At 40.9% G+C, this 10,685-nt stretch overlaps 1 protein-coding gene across 1 annotated transcript in view; it reads left to right on the forward strand.

Moving 5' to 3' along the window:
- Positions 1 to 2,405: 2,405 nt before the first annotated feature.
- The window catches only part of DSP (desmoplakin), a 29,267-nt gene continuing 20,987 nt past the window's right edge, over positions 2,406 to 10,685 (forward strand). Inside the window, exons 1-6 of the mRNA XM_010283110.1 lie at positions 2,406 to 2,501; positions 4,234 to 4,382; positions 4,718 to 4,892; positions 7,577 to 7,705; positions 8,895 to 8,945; positions 9,926 to 10,087. Of these exons, the coding sequence (XP_010281412.1) occupies positions 2,475 to 2,501; positions 4,234 to 4,382; positions 4,718 to 4,892; positions 7,577 to 7,705; positions 8,895 to 8,945; positions 9,926 to 10,087 (693 nt within the window). The 5' untranslated portion in view covers positions 2,406 to 2,474. The remainder of the gene's footprint in view (positions 2,502 to 4,233; positions 4,383 to 4,717; positions 4,893 to 7,576; positions 7,706 to 8,894; positions 8,946 to 9,925; positions 10,088 to 10,685) is intronic.

Genomic DNA, 10,685 nt, shown 5'->3' on the forward strand with positions numbered 1-10,685 from the left:
TTCCATTGCTCCAGCTTCTGCCATTATTTTGGTTATGTCTTTATCTACTAGATTGGAGAGCCTTAAATGCTTGCTGCGTTCTTCTTGTGAAGGTTCCTGTGAACTGTAAACAAGTAACTTGTAGATCTTTATTTGAAGATCTAAATAGACTGCACTTAATCCTCCCACTTCAAGGCATCTGCTCCTGCATTTGAAACAGTTTGGTGCATCTATATTAAACCATCTTCAGTTTTCCAACTTCTTTTATTATTTGGACAATAATTCTGGATGTGGTATTCTACCTTCATTGGCATGAATGCAAAATATTTGTACTTCTACTTTTTCTATCTTTTAAATTGTTTCAGTAGTTTGATTTATTTGAAAATAGCTTTTCTTCACAATTTCTTAGTGTGTTAACTATGACAGCCATCGTTTTGACTTCCTTTCAGTGTGAAGTAATGCCTTTGAGGTCAGTGAAGTTACACTGAAGCCAGTGGAGATAGACTGATGTATTACAGTAAAAGTCTGGTCCCCATTTATAGTTCTTTTGGCTTTAATGGATATCCGGCATTTATAGCTGTCGGGAGATGATTGAAAAAGAGATTGAAGAAAAAATACTCTTTTGATGTTCTAAAAAGAGAAAATGGCTTGGAAGGTTCCTCTCTCTTGTTATGTTTCATTCATGAGAATAATTGTGGGTATAATTAAATGTAAAATTTAGATGCAGTCAGATACTTCTAGATCCAAACACAATAGCGATGCCTAAGGAGAAGGAATGATTTAGAAAAGGAAGCTGACAGGAAGATTTGGCACAAAATCAGACCCATATGTTATTTTTCACAATTGTTTTCTTTAAGCTGTTTCCAAGATATACAGGGGTGCATAGTAGGGTTTGTGCAGCCAAAGGGTCACAGTGCAAGCCAGGAGTGGTGTGTGCATGGATAGCTTGTTTTAAGTCACTCAGTGATTCTCCTGTCTCTGTGTGTTTGAGGGTCTACTCCCTAGTATTGAGGGAAACTGGTGAAAAGTTGCTCAAACTTCTTCCACTTGTTCAAGAAGAGCTGATAGGAGAATGGCAGGCTGCTGAAGCACTAATTGCACACACTGCAGAAGAGCTCTTAAAAATATATCTTTGAACATTGCTCACCACTGCAGTGACTTTCCCACGGACAGCTCTGCCAAGTTTTTTACATTGTCACAGTTCTTTTGGAGAAGGATGATCAGAGTCTGTTGAAGTCAGTGGAAAGATTTCCATATGACTTGCTGGCTCTGAGTGTGACAGGTTTGCACCGATAGTCTTTTTGATGTTAGTGTTGTACGGAAGATTTGGGCCTTCAGTGATCTGTAATGGAAAAGGTTACCTACTGTGAGTGCAGGAGTTAGAAAACTAGGCAAGACTTGGAAGCATCTTAGTTTCTTACTGTCTCTTAGTAGTGGTTTATTTTAGTTTCACTGGCAAGTGCTTCGGTTTGGGAGCCGCCTGGGCTTGCTTGGGAGCTCTGATTCCATCAGCAAGGAATGGTTCCTTGCTTGAAGCACCTCACCCACGTTCAGCTAGCAGTGGCTCCTTTGATGGCTGAATCCCAAATGCTGGAAAAGCAACCTCCTGGTGGTATGGATGCAGTAGATCATGTGCAAGTCAACAGTAACGACCCTGTTATCTATCTTGGCATTTCCCTCCACTAGCATTTTTGGTTCTGGAGATTTACTTGGAATCCTCAAAATCCCACTTTATTTTTTTGTTAGAAAGCATGTCCTCTAACTCCAGCCCATACATCTGTGTTTGTAGTAGCTTCTGCATCTGGCGATACCTTTTTAAGATACTGCACCAGCTTCATGCATTTCCGCTGATAAAGGTCTCTTCCTACACTTGTATGGACCTGTGTGCTCATGTGCTTGTGTAGCAGAGGATCCTGCTTTCCTTTTATGCTCTGACATTTGACGGCTGGTGTGATAACTTGTATGATAACATCACACAAAGGCTATGTTCTAATGTATTGACTTTAACAAAGATCGTGAAAAATCTATTCTTGCTGTAATACTGCCAAGGTTTTGTCTATCAAAGCTACAAATACCTGGAATTACATGCCTTTCCTCTTCATGGCATGCCGGTTTCCACCTTCTGCTCGATCCTGTGGTGAAGTTAGCCCATGCCAGCTGTTATATTAGTGGTGTATAATTTATAAATTTATAAATTTATAACCACTGAATTATAAAATGGTTCTGCCACTGTGGAACTTGCATTAAAACTTCACAGTTCAATTCTGCAGGAGGGACAGATTGTGTGTGTCTCTGTGAAGCTAAATGAGGTGGGCTCTTCCATGTAACTTTCCTTAGCTGTTCCAAATTTGTGTTTCTCATGTCGCTTCGAAATGTGCAATTACTGTGTACTTACTTCATCTTCTTCTCCCCCCAACAGTCAGAATGGGACCTGTACGGTGTCCAGACGCCAGAACACCATCCAGGAGCTTTTGCAAAACTGTTCGGATTGCCTGATGCGAGCTGAGCTCATAGTACAACCCGTGAGTGCTTTTTGTTGTTCTTATCAAAAGTGATTATGAATATTACAGGGAATGAATGCTGTGTTGCTATCTGGACTCACAGGCTCTGCTTAATCTCCTTTCTCCCCTTTCAGCTGTTTGTGTGGGGCAACTGGGAGTGGAGTAGCACACTGCCTTCCTAGGTCTCCCTCTTCCATCTGCAGTCAGTGTTCAGTAAAACTGATTTCTGATTAAGAAAGGGGGGACTTCTTGTATTTTAAAAAACCCCACCCTTCAAACAGAATCTATTGCATCTTGTTTTTCAGTTTTATATCAAGGCCACTGTCAGTGTAAACAGCTGTTAATAATGTTATGACCACTTATACCCTCTTAGTTTGTCCTATAGAATGTCGTCATCATTTTCTGGGCCATAATGAACCCGAACCACCATAGGAAAAGACTTTCATTACCTTTATTGTATTTTTCCAGATGATTCCTGAAGAAGTATATGAAACTAGATTAAAATCTTCTTGACTGTTTCATCCCAAATGCATAGAGATGATCTTTGCTGTATGCTACACTGGTATAAACCCATAGTGCCTGGGGGGTGGGTTACTCACTGGCACTAGATTCAGTCCTGGTGAACATGGGATGTCCTCTGTTCTTGCTGAGGTCAGAGGAGTCGCAGGGTGGTGAGTGCATCCTGCTGTCGAGGACACTGAGATCCAAAAACCATTTGCAGTTCTGGCAGTATATGTGATTTAATGCATGCTTTTGGACCCTCAGTGGACATAAAATTCGTTCAGGAATTAACTCTGTGGTTAGCAGTTCATTTCCATTTCAAAGATACAGCACGTGTAAGCATGTTTATATAAAAATCAATGCCAGAGTAAATACCGCCTCTTGTTAAGGATTAATAATATTCCAGTGAAGTTAAAAGAAAGTGATGTTTAGTTCCAGCTTGGTGCCACAACATGCATTGCTTACTTTTTTTTTTCTTTTCTTTCTGAGGGACAATGTAATGAGGTCCATCAACATTTTATTTCAAAATAAAATCACAGCTGGATTATGTTTTGTTCAGCATGGCTGTGTCAGCACTGGATGAGATCAAAAAGTCATGTCTTCCTGCTCAAAGCACCATGACCATACTGTGGTCCACTGCACTGAGAGGGCACATGGAGAATTTGCCTAGACTTTGGGTCATAAGGTGGGATGCAAACATGACTGGGCATGGAGCTGGTTCCAGGCAGACGGGGTGCAGTCTGCATTTTTGCAGGGGAGGAGCAGTGTCTGTAAGTTGCAGAACCTTAGGGAAACTTCTGAAAAATGAGGAGCAATATCCATCAACTCTCACTAGGACAGTGTTTGCTTCCCGCCCTCTAAGCACCAAAGCATAAGGTCTTAAAAACTTAGCACACCGTGTGAAGCCTTGGCTCTGCTGAGTAAACGTCAGTCAGAATGTGCTGTTCTTTATGGAAAGATTTGGTTGGTATTATGTTTTAATAATTTTCTTTTATATTTTATTGGTAATAAGGACTTTGCAATGATTGTGGATCCTTTGTTGATTGGCCTTCTGCCAGTTAAAACTTGCAATCAGAGACCCAGCAGTTGAAACCTATCATGGTTCTTAAAAATAATTGGTCCTCATAACATCTCTTTTAAAACAACCAAGCTAAAGCTTAGGTGATGAATATTTAATTTAGTCTCCTATCTCTTTTTTTTTTCTTTTTTTTTCTTTTTTTTCTTTTTTTTCTTTTTTTTATTTTTTAAATAGGAGTTGAAATATGGGGATGGTGTCCAGATCAGAGGAAACAGAGATCTGGAAGAGTGTTTTGCACAGGCAAATGACCAAATGGATATCCTGGATGGACTGATCAGAGAGATGAGGCAGATGGGCCAACCCTGTGAAATGTATCAGAAAAGGTATTGCCAGGGAAGGGCTGGGGGAGGGAATCTGACTGATACAAGTTTGTGGTGTCTCAAGTGCTTACCTTCCCTGGTGTTGCAGCACGTGACAGAAATCAGGTTTGTTTGGAACATGCTAACATGGAGAAGGGCCTTGCAGTAATATATTTCTTAAAGCATTTCACACCTTGTTTGTCCCCATGAAATTTTAGTCAGTATATTTTTTCCAAGGCCTGTGCTTTCAGCTCTTTGTTTTGAATACTTGGTGGTCCGGTGGGAGAGATGCATTGCATTGTTTCCATGTTTTCTGGTTGTTTTCCTCATAGGTTGCTAACTGGTTCCTTCCCTTTCAGGCTGCTTCAACTTCAAGAGCAAATGCGTGCCCTGTACAAAGCCATCAGTGTTCCCCGTGCCAGGAGGGCCAGCTCCAAAGGTGGAGGTTGCTACTCCTCTCAGAGTGGCTCAGGCTGGGACGAGTACACGAAACGTGTCACAAGTGAATGTTTAAACTGGATGAGGCAGCAGAAGGTAAATCTGTGAAAAACCCAGAGACAATGCTAAGACCTGGTGGTGTTTATGAATGTCACCTCACATGCAATGGTGTTTTGGATGCCAGCAGGAAATTAAAAGTACACATGAATGCTTTTATATTATTCCAAGTTCCTCTTTTTACTTATTTATTTGCAGTATTTTACATGTAGTGATTTTCCACTGAAATACGAACGTAGATTTCGTGTTGGCTTTTGCAGAGGAGAAAGTGTGGAATTGAAAGCTAAACAAGACACAGCTGCTAACACAGCAAAAGGCATTGGCATGTTTGCGTTAGAGATTATAATGCTCAATATTTCCTTCCTTCCTTCCTTCCACAAATTTCATTTGTGATTCATATTTATTTTAACCCTTTACACAGATAGGAACAACTTCACAGATTTAACCATTGTCTAGTATTTTACAGTTGTTCTCCCCCTCTAATCTGTCCTTATCACAGTGGGAGCCAGAGGTAGAGCTGATTGCCACAGGACTTGACTTTCAGAAGTCACTGCCAAAATAGCAATTTCAGCATTTTTGTGTGTATCTGTTGCATGTGCAGAATAAATTTACCTGTGCACAGCTGTTGATGGTGTAACCTGGAGTAAAAAATACACGTTAAGCGCCTGTAGCCTGTTTTAGTGGTGCTGAAGTGAAAGTTGTATTTGTGGTTGGACAGCCCTTTCTGAGAGACAGGTAGGGAGGATGGAACAAGCTGGCTGAAGCTAGAATTTGCAGACTCCTTGTAAGTTGAAATTGCATTATTTTTATCTCTCTCTATTAGGTTGTTGTTTAGTGATCCTGTCACTGTTATCTGTGTTTGCCAGGTGGCTGCTATGCAAACCAGATGAGGAGGGGAGAGCTTTGTACAGTTCCCATACTTTTATGTGAGTGCAGGTCATAGTCTAGTCTTTCAGTGCCCTCCCGTAGTGTGGCATGTTTTAGAGGAAAAAGGGGAAGTGGAGATGCGTTCCGTGAGTGGTAATGTGTATAAGCGTTGTGCCAGCAGAGCAACACCAGATACGGTTGCTCTACACACACTGTGGGAGAGTAGGCTAGTCGTCAGACCTGCCATGGTTTGAGGAGTGATGTTGGACAGACACTGGGCATGCTTCCAGTGATGAAAGACTTTCCATGAACATGCTGCACCTCCCAAAGATGCCACGTGACACCCTGCTCAGACACCCTTTGCTAAGCACAGAGAGCAAAAGCAAGGACTTTATAGCTGTGTTCCTGCACAAAACCTCCTGTGAAAGTAAAAGGTGCTCGCTCTCCATTCTTCAGTCCCTAAGGCAAAGCTGAGGTGGGACCAGTAAACGCTTAGCTCCCTGTTGGGATTGTGATTTTTTTTTTTTTAGGGAAAATTTAGTTTGAACTTTCCACCATGCCTCTTCTTTCCATTGTGCCTTGCTGTGTCCCATTACCTGCTCACATTGGGACTAGGATAATGTTTCCCTTAGTAACATGGTGAGATGTGGGAAAAAGGTCTGAGCAGCTGTGGTTTTCTGCCAGTTTTTTTGTGTTTTCTGTCCAGATGGTTTGCTGACAGGAGAATCAGGTGTTAGGAGGGTTGGTTGAATTTCCAGTGCAGAATGAGGGAAAGTGCAGTGAAATCCAGAGCGCCTTTGTTCATGTACTGGCAGCCAGCCAAGACTGCTGCTGTTGCTACAGACTCTTTAGACTGTTTAAATATAACAAGAAGGGTCAAAGTCCTGTAACTTTGAGGGTTGAATGTAAAATGGTTTTGTTTCTTGGATCGTTTTCAACCCTGCCTTTGAACCCCTACGCTTGAGTGTGGTTTGGGCTTTATTGTCATCTGTTGACTCAGATATTTGTCTCCAGGCTGGTAATTACCAAATTCAGTCCCAACCCAAAATTAAGATACCTGTTTCTTTACTGTGCGCGTGTGCAGACAGGCATTCAGACAGAGATGAAGTGTGTCTGTACAACGTGAAAGATGATTTGGAGTTTGAGGAGTTGAATTGTGAATTCAGTGGCTTTTAATATTTGAAAATATTTGAAACAAAGAACAGCAGTCAGATATTTTTTTGAGTTAGTAATTATCCAGGTATATTACTGTTTTTCAAAGGCTGTTCCTAGAGATTTTCACTCAGCATCCTACAATAAATGTTGCCAAAATGCAAGAGACACAACACATTCTGCAATAATTTCAATTTATCTTCTGTTTTTTCATTTAGTTTGACTGCATTTAACTGAAGTTATTGAAGTTTACATAAGCATAAGTAAAATGGAAATGTAGTGTACTGGGCTACAGAACTTGACTCTGGGTATTTTCACATGAATTACATGAATAGCATCGTTTCATAAAGTCATAATTTGTTTTGAGAGTGATAAGAATGTAACTATACTGTAGAATATAAAAGAACAGATTGGTCCAGAAACAGATGAAAATGCACTACTGAGTGTGCGTCGTCTAGTCTAATTTTAAGCAACTGAATATTTTCCCTACTTTGTTTTCTTTTACTTTGGGAGCCTGTCACACAGTTTAAGTGATGACAATTTTAAGAAATTGTAACCCCCAATTTTGAACTTCCCTAAAACTCTAGGAAAACTAGAGTTTTACTCTCTACCGCATAGTCCTGTTTCCTTCAGTTTAATTCCTTTATGCTCCAATTTAGATAATAATGTTGGAAATGAAAGTACAAATACTGTTTTTCTCCTAGGCTGAAATGGAGCTAGTGAAATGGGGGTTTGATGCAGCATCCATCGAGCAACAAATTGGTGACCATAGGAGGACTCACAATGCCATTGGCGACTATCGCTGGCACCTGGACAAAGTCAAAACAGATCTGGTAATTACTGTCTTCCCTTACACATTGTTTAGTCTTGATTGGTATCATTGGCTTGCTGGTGTTCCACTACAAAAAGGAATGCTGCATAGCTCAGCTCCTCTTCAGAAGGCACTGGTATCATGATAGCAACCACTTTCAACCCTAATATTTATTATTTCATGATTGTTTTGTGTTCCACTTCTTTCCCCAGAACTTTAAAATGAATAATTAGTAGCTATTTAACATTTTGTTGTTGTGTATCAAGGCTGGCAAATAAATATTGCAACATTTTTTTGTGAGAAGAATGGCTGAGAATGATTATTCTCACTTTCTGTCTAGCTACATTAAAACAAGAAAGCAAAAAGATAAGGAGGGTGCTTAGATACAGCCTTGAGTAATAAGGGAATTTCTGTGAAAAATGCCCAAATTCTGGGCTAAGCTTAGATTTTTTTCTTAGGTGTGGGCTTTTTTGTGGAGTTTTTCTTCTTTCATGTCCCTCTGAGGCTTCTGCTTCCCTCTGGACTTTGTGATTGGAATAAAGTCATCACTGAAAATGCAGTGTTTAACTTCCTCTGCTATCAGCGCAAAAGCTAGATAGAGGAGGGATGAGGCTTACTTCACGCTTATTCTTCTTTTGTGTTAACTGCTGTCATGGGACAGGAGGAGAAGGAGTTAGATCTAAAGAAGAAGGACTCTGTTCTGGAGCTCTGATCTCTCAGCCAAGTCGAAGAGTGGAAGGGGCATTACTCCCTTTTCCCTTCTGCTTGTCCAAATAGGAAAGGTGATAGTCTGGCCCTGTATGGAGTCCCAGTTCCAAAGTTCTGCAGGTTTCCAGTCATAGAAATGGGAATAAAAATTGAAGCCTCCTGCTCACATAATAGCCAAAGCTAACTCTAGGACTAGCTGTGTCTCCCCACAAATGTCTGTTACATTAAGAGATACAGTTTCAGGAGCTGTTACGGTATTACAGGGGTTATGTGCAACCTTGCTTACATACTAAGCATCCCTGAGGGAAGTAAGTTTGTCCAGGCCTTGGTTTTATACTTTTTGTCATCCTCCAGTGGTGCAGATTACTGCTCACCTGTGTCTCTTGCAGGCATTTGCAGGTTACCACCTGTAGTTATAACTATGATACTAACACTGTAAAGGAAATACCAGCAAATAGGCAACTTGTGAAAGGCTCACTAAATATTTGCTGTCTCTCTTTCAGCGGGAGAAGGCTGCGGTTCATCAGCTGGAGGAAGAATATGAAGGACTGCTGGTGAGCATGAGATGTGTTCATGTCTGATAAGCTCTATGGGGAATGCTCTTTTTGCTTTATTAACACTGGTCTGATAGTCAAGGGACACTTCAGGTTTCAGCAGAGTGACAGATGCATATTTAAATAATTCTGTTCAGCAGTAAACTGAACAGTTTCTGTAAGGTTCAGTTTGAGTCACGAATTTGAGATTAATTCATTACCTGGTGTATAATTGACTTACCCTCACAAGGAAGTTTCTAGTTTGCACCTGGTGAAGGGAGTTGGTCATTAAGCAGGTGGAGGGTAGAACTCTACCTCCTTAATGGGAGTAAATGTAGTGATGAAGTTAGTCTATATATGAAGCTGAAAAAGTTACTCAAAGGTGGGATTAGAACCAAATTCTGTGTAGGGCTGTGCATCTTCTCTGCTTTGGATCTTCATGTAAAATACAGTGAGAATCTTGTGTAAATGGTAGATTTAACTGTTGGGACTGATTCCCGTACACATTTCAAGCAATAGGATGTGTATTATGATGTGAAGACTGAGAAGGAATCTTTTAATGAAGTGTCATGTGTGCAAAAGGTGCTGCTACAACATCAAGGATGTACTATGAGCAGCAAATGCAAGTAAAAGTGATGTTAAATGTTCAGGCACTTCTTGTGTTTTCCCCATGCCTTTTTGCTTGCCTGCCTACGTATCTGCTACACTTGTGCTTGAACTGACTATTGGAAACTGCTGACTTCAAGTTCCCATTGTTCTGTAAATGCAGATATGTTGTCCACTGTCCGTTGCCAGTAGGTTTCATAGCTCTATAAACCCAGGCATGTTATCTGCTATCTTTTGCCAACAGGTTTTATAGACGTGTGGTTTGTACAGTTATTCTAGTTAAAAAAACCAAACCAAAACAAAACCAAAAACATGCTGTGCTTTTGGCTTCACCTTCTCCACCCAGCACAGGCATTTCTGTGTTTATGGCTTCTCATTTCTGGAATTAATTGCAGAAATACTCCTTTGAGAGAATGGATCAGCTCCGTCAATTCCAGAACCTCATCCAAGCTACCAGCAGAGAGATCATGTGGATCAATGACTGTGAGGAAGAGGAGCTTCTCTACGACTGGAGTGACAGGAACACTGACATTGCCAGGAAGCAGGAGGCCTTCTCTGTAAGACAGCTCAACCTCCCCATGCTTTCCATGGGCCCTCTTTCAGGATAGTGAGGGAGGAACAACCTGGCTCAGGGGGACTGATCCCAGGGTGGGCATTTCTTCACTGTTGTGGTTTTGTTTTTTTTTTTTAAGTTCCTGAGGATTTTTATTAACACTTTTGGATTAAGTACTGTGTGACAACCTTTTGAGTCAAGATTGGGCGTCTGTTGGAAGATGGTGCTCCCATTCAACCAGTTGTCATAGTTTCTTTTGACCTTGGAAGCTGGCCTTATCAGCACAGTCCACTGTGGACTATCAATCACATGTAGCTTGCGCATGCAGTCGTTACATTGGCTTGCTAATGAAATTATTTTAATTTTAATTAAATTTAATTAATTTTAATTCAACAATGTAATTAAACAGTTTAATTCTCCCTGTTAGGACTATGTAGGGGCTAGGGGGTCCCCTGTATTTGGCCCTGATGTCTGTCACCAGGAAGTAGAGCTATACCTTAGGGAATTACGCTCTCTTCCTCTGACAGTTTTGCCAGTAGCATGTTGAGCACACTATCAGAGGTAGTTTGCACTGCTCTTTGTCTTCTGTGGGTATGTAGGGA

This window comes from Phaethon lepturus, unplaced genomic scaffold (genome assembly GCF_000687285.1).
Source record: "Phaethon lepturus isolate BGI_N335 unplaced genomic scaffold, ASM68728v1 scaffold6300, whole genome shotgun sequence".
Lineage (NCBI taxonomy): Eukaryota > Metazoa > Chordata > Aves > Phaethontiformes > Phaethontidae > Phaethon > Phaethon lepturus.